We start from the raw sequence: 17,847 nt of genomic DNA, 5'->3' as shown, positions 1-17,847 counted from the left end.
AGATGGTGACCAGAATGTTTTATTATATATATATATATATATATTTATTTTTTAAATGGCACCACATTTTTAGGTTTTTTTTTAAAAAACATGTTTTAATATAAATCTGAGTGACTGCCTGGGAAATCTGCACATCAGCCTCCTACTGTAGTGATAATTACGAGTGGGATCGGTGGGATTTGTTATCAGGGTTCAGATTTCTTCCACTTGGCGAGTGTATTTATGTGGTGGCCTCCATTATAGCAAGTTGACCAACAATAATTAAGTCTTCCTCCTACCTTTACAAAAGGATTTTTGTATCAGTTGGTAAAATAGTCCCCAACAAATGCTGTGGTTTGAGTAACATTTGCTATAAACTACAGTTTATATGTTTTTAAAGCTTCATCTTCAGAAGGAGTCAATGGACTAAAATATTACTGGTTTGGTCATTTCATGGGATTTGTTGTCCATGTAAAAGGTGTTTAGGATGTTTCTTTATCAAGTTTTTTTTTAATCAATATTAGAACAGTTTTGGTTATTTCACAGCAGAAATTTCTGTATTTTTTGTATTTTTCTGAGTAGTTCACTAGTTTAAAGTGAGTGTGGCACAGCTGGACTGCACTTATATAGCGTCTTTCTAGTCTCCCGACCACTCAAAGTGCTTTCCACGTCACAGTCACACTGATGGCAGACTCTCTGATTAGTGGAGACAGTTGGGACTGAGCATGTTATTTCTCTAACTTTTTAGTAATACATATTTAATGTTATGCAGACACAATTCATATTTGAGACCAGGTGTTCAGGGACTAACTCTAACCCATTTAATCGAGTCAAACATAAAATCATCAGATTCATGTCTCAAAGTCTGAACTTCTAGTTTGTAGCTGACCTCTATTAGACAATGTAAACATGGCAAGTAATAAAGCAAGAAAAGAAGCATCTTTCTGATTACAGCAGGGGCTTCAAACTCAAATTGTCTTAGGGCCACTGCTGGTATTGTCATATACATCATACATACATCATGTTGCCTTTTCTCGAGATTCTGCTTGCGTCATCATAAACTCCAGTACTCGCGAAAAAGACCATGTGGTGTGTACATTTAACAGACCCTCACTGTCATGCAGGGAGGCGCGGTCCGGTTCAGGCATGTAGAGTCCCTCCTCCCCCTCCAGGTGACGACCAGGACTTCCAGACGCCTCCAGGACTCCGCCCTGCGTCTCTCCGCCTGTCAAAGCATCTGCCATTGAGTTAAAAACATACAGCAAGTCCTGGCCAGTCAAACATTTATGTGTGGATTTAGATACCCACTAGCTGAACACATTTCCCTACAAAATGACAACACTACATATAAAAAACAAAGTGTGTGTGAATTTAGTGGCATCACCTTTGCAGACAGAATCCTCTTCATCTAAAAAACTAAAAGTATTGATTCTTTGACACAAAAGAATACAGCATTTTATAGCAGTACTTTTGTTTTATTGGGAAGTTGACAGTGAAGAATGGACCAGGAAACAAAGCAGAGGGATCTGTGACAGAATAGTAAATCAGTCTATATATGCTGGTGGAAACATTGCTTTGTTTTGCTTCACCGGTCGGTTCTGCATCCTGGCAATTTTCAGCCATCATGACTTTCTATATCTTGAAAAATGCTTTCTTTTGTGCCCAAATCATACAGTTTATAATGTGTAGGAGCCTTTTGTTGACAGAATCAGATGGTAACACTCACTTGTGGTTTTGAAATCTGAAGCTGTAATCTTTTTGTCATCTCATCTTCTCAAATATAGCTTTTTACATCCATTATCTATGACCGTTTAACCTTTGCAGGGTCCTGGAGGGCTGGAGCCGATCCCAGCTGACATTTGGCTTTTCATAATAAATGTTAAAGGTTAAAATTAAGAAATCGTACCTGCTGATCTCCATGCAAACGACTTCTCCGAAGAGCTTCAGCAGAAGAGAAGAGGAGGAAATGGAGGACAGGAGAAAGCAGAGACAGACGTAAATCAAATCAGAGTCATGGCCGAATACTTTATATTCAATCAGTCCGGGAAGAGGAAGGAAGAACGTTTTTCAATGTAAAAGAAAAACAGATATAGATGGAGGAAATCTGTTGCCTCAAAAACATTTCTCCACATTCAATCTATGAGGAACTAGAACGAAGCCTCGCTCATTATTTGTGTGAATTTCGATTTACTTTTTCAAATTGATAAAAAATGAAAGTCAGTTGACCCCAGTTGGGGATCAGACATGTTATATAACCAGACGGACGCACACTGTGTTGTCTGAGCTGAGAAAACACCTGCAGCTGAACAGAAACCACCTTTTACCTGGGCTGATACCATAATGTGCAAGATTATAACCAAAATCACAGCTGGGTTATTTAATAAAACATAGAAATAAGTGTAGATATTAAGCTAGGCTCAACGATCTGAAGGTTTGTGTTCAGAGTGATGCTTGCAGGTTGTGACAACACAATGTGACTGTCAGCTATCTGAACATCATCATTCCTCATGACGACAGATACTTCTGTTATGTGGTTTGACAGAGCGGTCTGCAACCAAGCACGGTTTACAGCCAACTGTAAAAACATATGACAACAGTAATTTATGTTTTAGGGAGAATTTTAAGACTACAATTTAATTTAATTTCTAAAAAAAAGAGATGTTAACTGCATCTAAAGTGTAATTAGAGAAAGAGAGCCAGTCAAAAACCAAGATAACATTGTTTTATTGATCTCTTTTTAGAAAATAATGTATAAAATATGTTCTGTTATATAACTTTGAACCAATAAAAATAGGCTTTTGCATCTCATACAGACACTAAAGGGAGCCTTGTGCATCTGCATGAGACACCAAAGGGCCATTACAAAACATCAGGAGGCTGAAATATACTTTTTATTGTTCTTTCTATATTTTCAGGTAAATGCTTTTATGGTTTTTATTGCAACAACTTAAATAAACAAATAAGATATTTAAAAAAATCTCTTATTGTATTAGCAGTCTTTTTGTGCATAATTTGTGATACAACAAACGTGTAGACGTCATGTCATCAAACTTACCTGCTACTGTCTCCTGCTGGGGACTCAGCTCCCAGCATGCACCTCTCCAGCTGGCTCGCCACAATCTGCCGCTCCTCCTCCAGCTCCCGAGTCAGCCGCTCAAACTGAAGCTCCTACGGGAAGACATTTACGGCAGCGATTACAACCACGACACAGCAATTTAAGCCTCCTTTTTAAGACCCATTTGATGCCAGTTAGAATTAAATGTAAAACCAATTTTGTATTTGGTCTGCACGACTTGACTGATTTCTCACCGGCTGTGAGCTTGCTGTGATTTTTTTCTTAAACCTGTTAAAGTGGATTCAAGATTTAAAACACTAAAACCGTGTCCGGGACCTTTTTAACAGACTTCAGTTCAGATAATATAATCATACACATTTTTAAAATGTCAGTACAAAGCAGCAGAGAATGATGAAATATAGATTTTAAGACTATAGAGGACAGATATGACCTGCTGTTCATAAGTTGATTATTCCAATCCACTTTCATTTATTTCATTGATTAATAGAATAAGTTTGATTCTTAAAATGTTGTCAATCTGGAGATCCCGTTTCCAATTATAGAAAACAAGATAACTGGCATATATTCTCATTTTAGAAGCTGGAACCAGAACATTTTTTGGCATGTTATCTTAAAAAAATGTTTCATCCATGATCCAAATTTTGCAGATTAACTTTGTGTTGGTTGATTAATTGACGGATTATTTCAGCTCTATGGAGGCAAATCAATTTCTTTAAAGGTCTAGTGTGTCACATTCAGGAGGATCTATTGGCAGAACTTGAACATAATTTTTATAGAACGCACCTTTGTAGATCAAATAGACGTCTTTTCAATATAACTATTTGATTTTACATAAAAGTTGCATAATTTAATTGAAAGCTTGCTATTTGAGTGCCCTAGTTAACCTTTAATGTACATACTGCTGTCTCTATTTTTAGATAAGCACACAGTGTTTCTCATAAATTGTCGCCTGGACATTAAAGCGTAGAATATGTTCATGTTTTCTTAATACTGAATACATTTTGCCCACCAGGGAGACAACTTACATTTATCATTGTGTCAGTTGTGAGTATACAGAGGAAGGCTGAGGGGAAACAATCCAGTATGCTTCTTTCTGATCTCAACAATAAATAAAAACAGAAGCTCTCTGCCATTTTAGGTGCATATTGGGATGACAGTAAATATTGTTTCAAGTCAAAACTGAAACTTTTGTAGGACTTTTGATGGCAGTATAGAACACATTTTGCCTTCCGTCCACCATGACTTTCCCTAGGATTGTGCATAACTTTATTTAAAACCATTTGAGTAAAGATAATTAGATTTTCTGCATGTTGAGACTTGTTTCTCTGTTTCTGGTCTCACACTTCAGGCTGTACCACCTACGAAACAAGTGATGAATGAGTATGTGTGCTGTAGGTTAATGGGAATCAGGTGCTGCTTGTTGGCTCAGTACTTTATTTAAGTGAATCACTGGCACATGGGCCAAATGTCCTCGTATTCCCCTAAAAAACCCAACAAGTTCATTATAATGAAGCATCAAAAACATTCTTTCAACTGGTATTAGTGGTTTGTTCACTTACAAAATGTGATAAGGGACATAAACAATGTGATATCTTTCTTAAAATATCCATGAAATCTAGCCATCAGAGTGTACTTTTGGCAATTTTGACTAAAACACTATCACACTATATTGTGTATCTGTTGAAAACCCTGAGACACTGGTGGACTCAAGACGTTAAACAAACGCAGGCGGTGCCCTTCCAGTGGACAAAACACGATAAAGCGCCCTCTAAGGTGCTAATCCTAACCCTGAATAAGCTGTTTCACCATAAATGCATCACAACTTTCTGCACACTGGTGCTCATTTTATATTTTTCGCCCTTGCCGCTCGAACAACCACTACCTGAGAGCTGGTAGGGATCCGATGCCTTGCTCGAAGGTATGAAAGCGGGGCAGATGTTTGCCGACTGTGGCCGAATGGCTGGTGGTTTTGGCACTGTCTCATTTGAACTCTGTTACATAACACAGAGGCTTTCCAGCTGCTTTATAAATCTTCTAGGGAGCACAGCTGGTGTCATCACAGAGGTCCACTGGAGAATTAGCTGTCTGCAAATAATGTCAAAATATAAAGCAACCCGGCTTCCCAGGAAACCTTGTTGTGGAGTAATTCAGGAAATGTTCAAGGGTCCGATAAGGTCGTCTTGTTTACTCTCACACAGTAACTTAGTCGTCTAGTGTGGGGTTTTAAGGTCATCTTCAGCCCTGCAGTTTGGAAGACGTATTCAGATCCTTTCCCTTAATTAAAAATATCCCATTACATCCCAATAAATATCGATATCGGATTCTATGTGATAGAGCAGCACTTTACTGTTGTAGCTGCTTTAGCTGCTAGTTCCAGCTACTTTATTTACAGTTAGTTTAGTCCAGTGGTTTCGAGGCTATAGGGAGGTGAGTGATGCCGCAGGAGAGAGGGCTCCTAATACATAATGTTTTTATATGAAGGCATAAAAGGTTGAAATCAGTGGTTTAATCTTTAACAGTGGATTGTATTTTATCATCAAATCATATGTTTTTAATACAATATTGTAGTGGAGTAGCAGGTAGAAAGTAGCAGAAGAAAACACTTCCTTATATCTACACTCGGTTTATTTGTAAAGTGTTACTGTAAAGGGAAGACTTTCACTGACATTTGGTGCAATCATATTTGATAACTGAAGAGAAAAGGCGTGTGTTTGTTAAGATTTTATGCACCGTCTATGTGAATTTGTACCAGAGTTACTATAGTTTAGTTTCAAAAGACACTTATTTCCATCTCTTGATAAAAGCTCTTTTGTATTTGGGTCAGTTCTGGTCATGTGAAGCACGGAGCCTTGACAGTCTCTTTAGTCAGATGGTGTACAGTGATTTAGTTAATGAGGTAATGGTCTCATCGCGTTGGCTATTTGCTCGTGTTTCATTCACTACAGACGGAAGAAGTCTGCATGCAATACAATAATCTGGACTGATTTCAGGAGCAATGCTGCTGAAATGAAAATGAACTCGCAAAAACATAATCTGACACTGGAGGGAGTATGACACACATATATAGACTGCCTATACATTGTCACTTTAGCTCAGACTGCATGAAACAATGATCTGCATGAGGAAATTGGGTACACACAGCCAGTTTTGCAGCGTTAATAAGTGTTGATTTTTCTGCAGCAATTATTCAGAGTTAATTGGAGAGATGTTTGTCTGCTTATGGGCTGATATGGCTCGGAGGCGGCTGCTCCAAAATAACCCAAAATGTTAATTTAATTGTGCAACTGCAGAAAAATCTTTTTTTTTAGCCCAGACTTACACAAGTCATGTCAAGTATTTCCTCTAAATGTTTAAGTGCTGTCGACTTTTTTTGAGAATAATGTAGACAAACTTTTTAAGGATCATTTTGTCGGCGTCTTAGAGCAAGTCAGTAGCTTCAGGTGGCTTTAAGTTGAGTGAAATGTATTAAGAAACTAAAAATATTAGGCATTAAGCTCTGTAGAGTTGGAAATAAGTACACTGACTATGAGTTAACACAGTTTGAATGGGTTGGTGCTGAAAGCTGTTGAGGAACACAAATACACGATATAGACATCACTTAAATGTGTCGGCGCATGTAAACACCAGACTGTACGAGATCACATCCCATGTGCCCCGAAATCTTTAACTGGAATGATTTTAATCAGAATGAAAAAAGTGTTTATTGCAACTGCAGCTTGTTACTGTGTTTTCAAGTTAATCACTTTATCAGTTGTTCTGTACTGTTATTGTTATGCACTGAATGTAATTTGACATAAAATGTGTTACATAAGTCCGGGGTCGTTACTCAAGGTTCGGAAAGATTGGAAACCACTGACTTAAAGTAGTGTTTCTCAAATAGGAGTGCCCATACCCCTAGGGGTAGTACTGAAGTAGGTACATGAGAAAATATCAATCATGCATAATTCATAAAATAATTATACAATAATAAGTTCAATAAAAAATGTAAATGTAAGTTCAATAAACAACATGTTAGCAATCGTTAACTGCTGTAAAACCTCTGAAAAAGGTTGTAAGTTATTCGTTTACCATGAATTCAGTGATTCTAAACATGTTAAATGAAGTGTCTTTCCTCATAAATCAGACACGGTGGAACAGCGCTGTATTCGGCCTCTTTATATGAGCTTTGTTTTTCTATTTTTCACTGGCATATTTCGAAAAGGAGTATATATTATTGAAAGAAGTTTGAGAACCACTGACCTAAAGTATGAAGTGACAGTCTGAGATGCACTACACTACAACAGTGTGTTTTTTTTTTCAAGCAACATTCTGCTTGAACGTGCTGCACGTTGTCACAGCGCTCTCTGCTCCTTACATCACTTCAGAGCAGCACAGAGACAGGACAGGAACACACAACTCTCCTTGTTTCAGCCCAGCCACGTTACAGCACGCCTCAAGGGACAAACAGAGCCACATCGTGCACTGCGCCTGTCATCCCGTGATGTCTGGAAACGCGGTTAGCCCCGCCAGGCCGATGGAAAGCCGTGCCAGGCGATGTCTCGTACCAGCTGGGGGCTACCGGACGATTCGCCATGGCTTATTGTGCACCGTCACAAAGTGTTTTTCTCTCTCTTATCGAGTGACACCAACCACAGACCTCTGCGTCTTATTCCTTCTTGCCGTGTCTAATCACGGCCCGGCAGTTTGGTTTATCCAGACTGCATCTGTGATACCCGTGAAATGTTTGGCCTACTTCCGCCGCTGCGACACATTGCTGCTCTGGCTGTAAATCGCATCCTTAAAGGGAGAATTCACCCTTTATAAATCTTTGTTTCTCACCAATATCTGTCCAAACATACTGTCGATGACGTAATCAGACAAGCAGGTAACTCTTCAGACACAACATTAATTGCGTACGCCTTTTATTTCTTTCCAGAGGCGGCATTTTACACTGATGTTCAACAATCATACAGGGAGAAATCATTAGAGGAAATGAAAGATACCAGTTAATACACCCACAACAGCCTCAATAGACCAGAATGCTGTGCATCCTGCTTTTGTTTTGCCATCTCTCTTGCTCTCTCCGCCTACACATGTAACCCATAGATGGATTAAAACACTTTCATTCTCTTTATACGCCCAAACACCCACCTTTGATGGGAAGCAACAAGTTGTACTCGTTTTCTGAGGGCTGTCAAAAGGCATTCTGGGAGATGGTGGAAGTCACTAAGTAGATGAGGCAGGTTGAGGCAAATTGGGTTCGCTTAGAGAGTAAACAACCCCTGGAAAGAACATCACAGCTTGATGAGATCTAAAACAGTACGTGAGGGTGGATTTTCCTCTCTCTGATTTCCACAGTGTAGATCAAGAAAAATCAGCTTCTTCTTCCACCACAGTGACTTTGCAGCAGACTGCTAAAGTGACACAACCTCAGGCATCAGTGATCTCGAGTCAACAAGGCAGGGTGCAACAAGAGGCAGTCATAAGCTCTCTTTTCCAAAAATATGACAGAAAGCATGAATTCAAATCCAGGCAGATGTCAAACAGCGCCATTTTTGTGCCTCAGATACCATCAGTGGCAGGGTAGTGGTGACATAACTGGATTGACAGAGTTGGTTTAACCCTCAGATTCAGTTTGTGACCCTGTAGCTCATATGAGGCGAACCTCTTGCAGGAAAAGTGTCCACACAGCTCCGTCAATCATCAATATCGAGCTCAGCTGTTTGGTAAATTTTCTTTGACGACATGCGTTGGTGTTTCTGGACCTAATCGGCGAACTCAATCCAAGCATGGAGAGCGCTGACGTGGCCCAGTTGTCGTTGTTTTATTGAGCTCCCCCTTCCTCTCTATCCTGGGAAGGGTTTTGCTGAGCATGCATGTTCTTTTTCAGCACCACCATGCGTCACACTCGTACAGTGGGACCCTGCTTTTACACCTGGGAGCTGCCCTGCTCAACAACAGTCTGCTACCGTCAGCCGCTGGGGACCGAACAAGTCCTCGGATGAATATCTGATAACGTTTTGGCAGACAAAGTCCTTTATGTTTTAGAAATAATGAAAGACAAGCTTGCTTTGTTTTCCCTAACAGGATAAAAAGCAGACCTATGGGAGAATTATTGTGATGTTATTGTTGTTTATTGACCTGCTTGCCCACACCAAACCAATTGGGGCCACCGTTACTAGCTGGTGCTGTGCAGCAAACCATTGTTCAAACCACAGGAGTTTATTTTAAATGTTAATCAAGTAACCAAAACTAACAAATATATTGAATTACAGAGAAATGTGTATAAAAAGAGGAACTGATGCCATAGTTTTGTATGTTGCACTCAACATAAGAAATGTGTAGCTTCCAAAGTAGATGATAAAAATGTGTCTATGTTTCTGAAAAGATTTTAGGAAAGAAATGCATATCGAGTTTGGTGCGTTGTACTGGACGGACTCACTGAGAATGACCTGTCAATCACAAGGTAGCCCCTGCCCTAAAGCATACCCTGTTTTATGGTCTGTTTTAACTATAAATGGGAACATAATTTACTAAATGAACATCATGCTGTATGGAAGAAGACTTTAAACTAGAGACTGAGACCATAAACTCATTAAGAAACTGTTTACTGAGCTCATAAATCAAGTGAGAAGTCGGATTATTTCTCCATAAGGTTCAATACTATCAGACTTCTTTTTTTGCCAGACCAAGAAGCCCTGTCCACTAAATATATAATTAAATGGAAAGATAATACAGTTGTATTGATCTTCTCCTTTAATGCCACGTTTACTTCTGCATTAGCCCAAGTGGGGAAAAAAATGACCAGGTTTCTATTTAATTGTTTATTTAAAGTGGAAGTAAATCGACTTCAGGGGTAAGTGGTTGAGAAGTTTTTGCACTCTGCTGGCCAAAGCTATCAGGCAAGTATGCTGATGTGCAGCTAGAGGTCAATTTCAATGTCAACTCAAACAAGCACAAAATCTTATAACACAGAACTTTGGCACAGTAAAAATGTGAATTGTGACAGCTCTGTAAACTGTTTAGATCTGATATCAGGGGCATATTTCATTCTTGATTTCACAGAACGATGCAAATAGCAGCGACAGACGTCTCATCTTTCATTTTGGAGTGTCTTTCCTGCAAGCTGTTATCACAACATTTAATCAATCTCACAATGTTTGCTCCAAAAGTGACAAACTGTGCACTGACACTGCGTAGGTTTTAGGTTTCCAAGTTACCCCATCTCCCAGCTTCCCCTGCACACGTCTATCACTCTCCTAATTTTAATGGGCTAAATGAGGGCAAAGTGGCAAAGCATCAGGTCCTGATCACAATGGCAAGCAATAACTGCTGTGCTCCATTTAGCACGTCTAATTTGACATTTCTGTGGAGGAACTGCAGGCGGTAAATTTGACGCTTCAGCAGTGCTGCCGCATGCATTTCTACCCAGAGAAAGGTAAAGCAACTTGATTATTTCTGGTCACAGCCTTATAAACAGTCTGGGACCGATTACATGTAGAATGATTGCTACCAAGTTTTGAATTGCAGTCATGCTGTTACTACTTTGTTACCTGTAATCAGCCATCTCTTGCCTTCCTGTTACCAACATGCACCTTTTCCAGTAAATCCTCATAAGTGAACGACAAACCAAAAAAAACGTGTTTTTAGTGTTTAGGAATTTCAGTTTAAAGACAACCTCGACTTTTTAAGGTTAGCCTATCACATATATGCTTGCACACATTCCTGGTTGATTACATTTTTCAACAAGAATGTGTAATTTCTTTGCCTTTATTTGAGACCTGACAGTAGAGACAGACAGGAATCACGGGGAGAGAGGCATACAACAAAGGAAGCAATAAAGGTTCCAGTTTAGAGCCGGTTCCAAATTGTCTGATCAATCAGAATCTTATGCCTCTGAGCTTATTAATTCATTTTATCAATGCTGGCATGTTATTCTGACAGCTGCACGTTGCAAAACAATGACATCAAACTATCTATACTGCTGGACTCTTGCAAAGAGGAGGAGTCATGTGGGCAACATGGTTTCATTTCAGGAAGAACAGTCCCCAGATTTCTTTCCTCACAAGATTATAAATTAATGAATATATGAAAAATGAAGCTAAGCATTCAGCCCAGACACTGAAAATCTTTTACTTGTTAGGCTTTGTGTACTCTTCACAGCCGGCATTGCTACTCTTATGTTTTCTTTGTTGTCTTCCTGCACCTCTGCTGAGTTTTCAGAATGAGACTTCTCCTTGAGCGACATTTGGTTAGACACACAGTGAATCAACCAAAAGGAAGAGAAAACATTGAATTTCTCTGTACAGTTGCGTTTTCAGAAACTTAACAATCTCAGCCAGTCACTCACAAAAACAAGCCCTTTTTTCACAGCTGCAGGCTGCAGCGCTCTGTCTCAATACTGGACCAAAATCAAAACTTGTTGTCCCTCATTAGTCACTTTGACCCAAAAACATGAGAAAATAAGGTTGTAAAATAAAAAGTAACCCTTTAAGTTACTGCTAATGCAACTTTGACTTGACTTTTATCATGAAATAGTCACAGAAAGTACAATGTGTCTTTGAGCTTGATGGCTGGCTGCCTGCTATAATTTATCAAAAATGCATCTACAAAACAAGACAACGGTCATTTTCTGCTTTTTTTGACAGCGGTTCAGTTTGAATTATTGCAGGGAGTAATGGCACAAGAGGGAGCAGCCACACTATTGTTTGATGAGGAGCTGCAGGCGACACGCTGCACACCTCCAACTCAGAAGGTAACCAGTTCCTTTCACTGCAGACTCACGCCATGCGCAGCACAAACTCAGATAATGGTTGCTCACAGAATGATGGAAAAAGGCCAGTTATTGCTTTGCTTTATTAGAACGAGGAAAATTCTGAGACCTGTAGTATTAAACCGCACTGGAAAGAGGACCACAATGTGATGTGGGGTATATATTTTGACATGTCGAATAAATCAAATCAAGTCAAAAACTTGCTGGTGCTACCAACTACAAGTTGCTAAATCAAGCAGAACAGACATTGTAAGGATTACTACTTTAAGATGTCCTGGACAAGCCCCCTATTGGTCACAACCTGGCTCAAGACTGGACAAAGCAAGGCACAACGCACATGAGTTGTAACTAAAACTAAGTTTATTTTACATAACTAAAAGAGAAATTAATCAAAAGACAAACCAAGCACAGCAAAACCAAACAGGGAGGAAGCCAGGGGAGAGTGAGAGAGAGACTGTCTGATTGCCTCCAGTTTATATAGTCTTGCAATCAGAACAGGTAAACTGAATCTCCCGCTGAGTCACTGAGTTGATGTTGGTTCAAACATATTGACCATGAACTCATACAGCATCCATTATTTTTGTTATTATCATTATTATTGTCCTTTACTGCAGTACAGTGCATTGTGCAGGAATATGATGCCGCAGTCATGGATTCTCATGTACGAAGTCAGGGAGTTTCTGGCAGCCAGCAGAGCCTTTGAGGCATTGAGCATGATCGAGAGGTGATAAAGCATCTCCTGCTGTGTTTATCTACAAAACCAAAGCAACATCAAGCACACCAATCTGCCTTTTCCTCAACTTCACATCATTTTGAGAATTAAGAGGAATCTGAGGCATGCATACTTTTTTTGTCTGTTAGCTCCAAGGAAAATTGCAGATTAAAAGTAAGAGCAGATTCTTTTTTCTTGGACATCATAAGCCTTTAAATAGAAGTGTGCCTAATTCAAAGTCACACACCCGGGGACTAAGTTGAGAACATGGCCACTGTCCAGGAATAATTAAAAGCAGGAGAACAGACAGACTCCCATGTTGACGGGGTAGAAAGAAGTATTAAAATAACAGCAGGGGAGGGAGACAGAGAGACAGAGGCTGTGTTCACACTGCAGCTGTAAGTGCCTCTGTTGTGATTTCCACTCATTAATATGTAACACATCTGAGGTTCTTCAATAGCAAAAAGTAAGTGGCGGAAAAGCAGATGTCAACATCTTTGACTATCAGTTCATGTCAACATTCAGCTCTCAAAATATGTCAGTGAGACATTAATTAAATTCTACATCATTTAACCAGCGACAACTGTCAAATCCTTTGTCACACTGGCACTGAGCAGCAATAGGGAGGATGACGACAAGTAAAATAAGAAAATGGGAAAAGAAAGGGAAATGCTGTAGCTGACTATTTGGGGAGATGCTTCAGTTTAGTCGGAAGCAGAAGACAAAAATGTAACTGAAAAGTGTGAAAAACATACAAAGAAGTAAAGAAAAACACTTTCATAACACCGCTGTCAGTTCTTATGAAGGTTTTATCTGGTGACCTCATGCGATTTGTAATAACTTCAGATGTTCTTAATCTTGTGGAAAATCTGCCATGGCCATAATCTTTAGAATAAAAAAATTCCACTTCAAATTACATAATATTTAATCAAACACAGACATCTAATAAATGTACCCCTGTATGAATAAGTATGTGTTTCTCAATGTTTTATTTTTTGTATTTTTTCACATTTTCCCCATCTTTTACAGACTGAAGTACCAAATTATGGAAGTTCAAGGAAATTATTAATGAGTGTTTTAATAGAATTTTGAGTCCAACTTCGAGAGACACATTTCATTTCAGTCTCATCTGGAGATAATCCTCGGGATTTGCTCAGTAAATTTGGGTGAATCACAGGCTTCATTTATCCTGTGAGCAGAGGCGGAGCCAGGGGTGCTGCCCTTGGTGCTCACCCCTATCAGAGCCTGAACGTGATAGGTAGCTGGCTTGTTAGTATCATGGATAAATGACTGAACGGGACTAATGGGTAAAGGCCCAGGGCCTCTGGAAAAAACCTCTGTATGAAGTGACTGTTAACATTTCTTGTTGCAAAGTCAATAAAATGAACATGAAGAGATACAAAATGACCACAGAGAGATACAAAATGATGAGGTGCAAAACAACTACAAACTGACGCAAAATGACTACAAAGACATGCAGAATAACCACAAAGAGATGCAAAATGACTACAAAGACATGCAGAATAACCACAAAGAGATGCAAAATGACTACAAAGACACGCAGAACAACCACAAAGAGATGCAAAATGACTACAAAGACACGCAGAACAACCACAAAGAGATGCAAAATGACTACAAAGACATGCAGAATAACCACAAAGAGAAGCAAAATGACTGCAAAGCCACGCAAAACAACCACAAAGTGACGCAAAAGGATTACAAAGACACGCAGAATAACCACAAACCGATGCAAAATGACTACAAAGACGATGCAAAACCACTACAAAGTGACATGCAGAACGACCACAAAGAGACCCAAAATAGCTACAAAGCCACGCAGAACGACCACAAAGAGATGCAAAATGACTACAAAGACACGCAGAATAACCACAAAGAGATGCAAAATGACTACAAAGACATGCAGAACAACCACAAAGAGATGCAAAATGACTACAAAGACATGCAGAATAACCACAAAGAGATGCAAAATGACTACAAAGACATGCAGAATAACCACAAAGAGATGCAAAATGATTGCAAAGACGAGCAAAACCACTACAAAGTGACGCAAAAGGATTACAGAGACCCAAAATAGCCACAAACCGACGCAAAGTGACTACAAAGAGATGCAAAATGACTACAAAGACATGCAGAACAACCACAAAGAGATGCAAAATGACTACAAAGACACGCAGAACAACCACAAAGAGATGCAAAATGACTACAAAGACATGCAGAATAACCACAAAGAGATGCAAAATGACTACAAAGCCACGCAGAACAACCACAAAGAGATGCAAAATGACTACAAAGACACGCAGAATAATCACAAAGAGATGCAAAATGAGTGCAAAGACGAGCAAAACCACCACAAAGTGACACAAAAGGATTACAGAGACCCAAAATAGCCACAAACCGACGCAAAGGGACTACAAAGAGATGCAAAATGACTACAAAGACATGCAGAACAACCACAAAGAGATGCAAAATGACTACAAAGACACGCAGAACAACCACAAGGAGATGCAAAATGACTACAAAGCCACGCAGAACAACCACAAAGAGATGCAAAATGACTACAAAGACACGCAGAATAACCACAAAGAGATGCAAAATGACTACAAAGCCACACAGAACAACCACAAAGAGATGCAAAATGAATACAAAGACACGCAGAACAACCACAAAGAGATGCAAAATGACTACAAAGCCACGCAGAACAACCACAAAGAGAAGCAAAATGACTACAAAGACACGCAGAATAATCACAAAGAGATGCAAAATGAGTGCAAAGACGAGCAAAACCACCACAAAGTGACACAAAAACATTTCAGACCCAAAACAGCCACAAAACGACCACAAAGAGACACAAAATGAGTACAAAGGGACCCTAAACAGCCACAAAGAGACGCAAAGCAACCACAAAGAGAACTAAAACGACTACAATGAGACAAAATGTCCGGGGATTCTTGCTTTTATGTCGGAAGGGTGCCAACACTTTAAATTGTCTCGTAATCTGTCCATGGCTGTAGGCTACTTAGGAGAGCCCAATAGCAGCTATTTGTTAGAATATTAGAGTAGAACTTCTTGTCTTATTTAAGTGTTTGTGTGCAATGTGGTCCCTGGACAGTGTTTGGTCCAAAGGCGAGCAGGGCACTACATCCTGGAGTGGATAAGACCATCCAAAGAAGATAAGATATGCAAACATTAGGGGAAAATAAAGCACACACAACGAGGAGGGTGTGACTGCAGAGGCTCCTACCTGCTCTTTGACAGAAGCCAGGAGGTTGGTGGTGGTGGTGGTGCTGCTGCTGGCGTTTGACGGAAGTCCATGACCGCTCGGCCCCTCTCGTACCACCATGGGCCCTTCCCCCTCTGCATCCCCCTCGTCCATCTCCTCCACCTCCCCGCGATAGTCCAGAGCCGGCTGGCTGCTGAGGCGCCCTCTCTGACCCTGAAGACGGACTACAAGCCGGTCAGGATGTGGACAAGGAGGAAACAGAAAATCTCTACCACAACCCCCCCGAGTGTGTCAGAGTTTACAGGGACTATATCACCTACTATAATAATCCTGCAGGGATTCACTTTGACCTCAACCTTTGTGCTATTTTGTTTGTAAAACCTCTATAATATCTCTGCAGGGACTCATATGGTGACCTTAAGATGTCACTGTAATATCCCTACAATATCCCAGAGGGGGCTTACAGTCAGACTGTGGCTTTTTATGCATCTATAGTATCAGTTTCTATAGGGATTGATAATGATAATAAGATTACAGTGCTTACAATATACATATATTTAATCTCCAATGGTATAATGAGGCTAGTGGGGATTTAACCCTTCACTGACGCACATCAATGCATATTTCCCCATAAATGCAGCTGCAATACTTTTATCTTTAAGGTTTTTGAATGGCATTTGCAGGTGTGCATGCACGCTGCACGGGAGGCATTTAACAGCATGTCACGTTCACGGTTTTCTTCTTATTCCTCCATAACAGAGCTCGAGCTGCCCGTGATCAGCCTTCATCGCATCCTACACGCAGTCTGTCTGTCAAAACGTGCACATCAATCACTCAACCGCCATCTGGCAGCCAAGGACGAGGTCACGCAGACTCACCGGACCGGAGACCGGGGAGGGGGGAGCGCGGCTGCACTGGAACCGAACCTCCCCCCTCTCTCTCTCTCTCTCTCTCTCTCCCCCCGTGTCGGCTTCACGCAAACCGAACCCGCCCGCCTGGAAAAGCGGCTGCGGCTGTCAGTGTGTGCGACTCACCGGCCAGATGTTGCTGTTAGAAGCAGGCCACAGCTGGCTCGATCCGTCCTGTTACGCATCCATCCTCCTCCTGCAGGCGGCCGTGACAGCTACTACATTTCCCACGCGCCGCGACAAATAAACAAAACAAACAACAGTCCCGTGCGCGTCCACACACTTCTCGTGCAATATTGTGTTGTTGTTGTTTTTTTCCTTCTCTTATCCGGTGTTGGGGTTTCAATGCACTCAACTACCCCTGGCGTCCGCGCGGCACCCAGCCTCCCACCCACCTACCCGCCCTGCCACTATTACCGATCAGCGGCGTGACGTCACCATGCGGCTATGGATTATTTTCCGATACGGGCATCGATCAGCGGCTGTTTTTTGTTTTTTTGCGCCGTTGCGTGCGTCGCTGTTTGCGGCTGTGTGTGAGGATGCAGCTCCGTGCAAAGAGCTGCTGGCTGGAGAGGAAGGATGCTGCCTGTGTGCGTGTGCGTGTGCGTGTGTGTGTGTGTGTGTGTTTTCACCTGCCTCACTGTAGGCCTGACTGGTCGTTGTGACATCTTATAGTAAAAGTTTATGAAGTACTTCATTATAAATTATATTAGTCCATTTTATGGAAGCTCATTTCTGCCAAGATTGTGCGTTTGTTTTGTTTTTAGTTAAAAATTATTGTAAAAAACAAACAAACACACAAACATTACATATTTATTTAAACTTATTTAAACATTATCACATGATGTTAAAGGTCCAGGATGAGATTTATATATCTTTTTTTAATATAATTAATATTTTAGAGTGAATTTGCTATTTATTTGTTTTGATAATTATTTAATATTATATGCACGTTTACTTTAATGTGTAATAAACTATTTAAATTGTTATAACTGCTGAAGTGAGAATTGCTCTGTGGTTTGGGCACAGGCACAGAATTTTTTCGGGCTCAAATTGTGTCGGATCTTCCTTTTTTCAGCCCTATCAAAGCTCCAAAGCATGGCGGCCACGAAATGTGTCACTGGGCTACTGTAGAGACATGGCAGTTCAACATGGCAGACTCCAGCAGGCCCTCCTAAA

General features: G+C 40.4%; 1 protein-coding gene across 4 annotated transcripts in view; it reads right to left on the bottom strand.

The window, feature by feature from the left end:
- LOC127378589 (plakophilin-4-like) overlaps positions 1–17,279 on the bottom strand; it is a 43,896-nt gene extending 26,617 nt beyond the window's left edge. Inside the window, exons 1-5 of one of the 4 annotated variants that reach the window (XM_051427555.1) lie at positions 16,795–17,279; positions 15,782–15,984; positions 3,035–3,147; positions 1,886–1,920; positions 1,088–1,216 (exon numbers count right to left, since the gene is read on the bottom strand). In XM_051427555.1, the coding sequence (XP_051283515.1) occupies positions 1,088–1,216; positions 1,886–1,920; positions 3,035–3,147; positions 15,782–15,913 (409 nt within the window). In that variant the 5' untranslated portion in view covers positions 15,914–15,984; positions 16,795–17,279. The remainder of the gene's footprint in view (positions 1–1,087; positions 1,217–1,885; positions 1,921–3,034; positions 3,148–15,781; positions 15,985–16,794) is intronic. The other 3 variants (XM_051427554.1, XM_051427556.1, XM_051427557.1) reach the window with 3 other exon arrangements.
- Between the last annotated feature and the right edge of the window lie 568 nt (positions 17,280–17,847).

This window comes from Dicentrarchus labrax, unplaced genomic scaffold (genome assembly GCF_905237075.1).
Source record: "Dicentrarchus labrax unplaced genomic scaffold, dlabrax2021, whole genome shotgun sequence".
In the NCBI taxonomy this organism is placed as follows: Eukaryota; Metazoa; Chordata; class Actinopteri; family Moronidae; genus Dicentrarchus; species Dicentrarchus labrax.
Note: the sequence above shows the minus strand (reverse complement) of the source record. Positions and strands in the feature narration are given on the sequence as shown.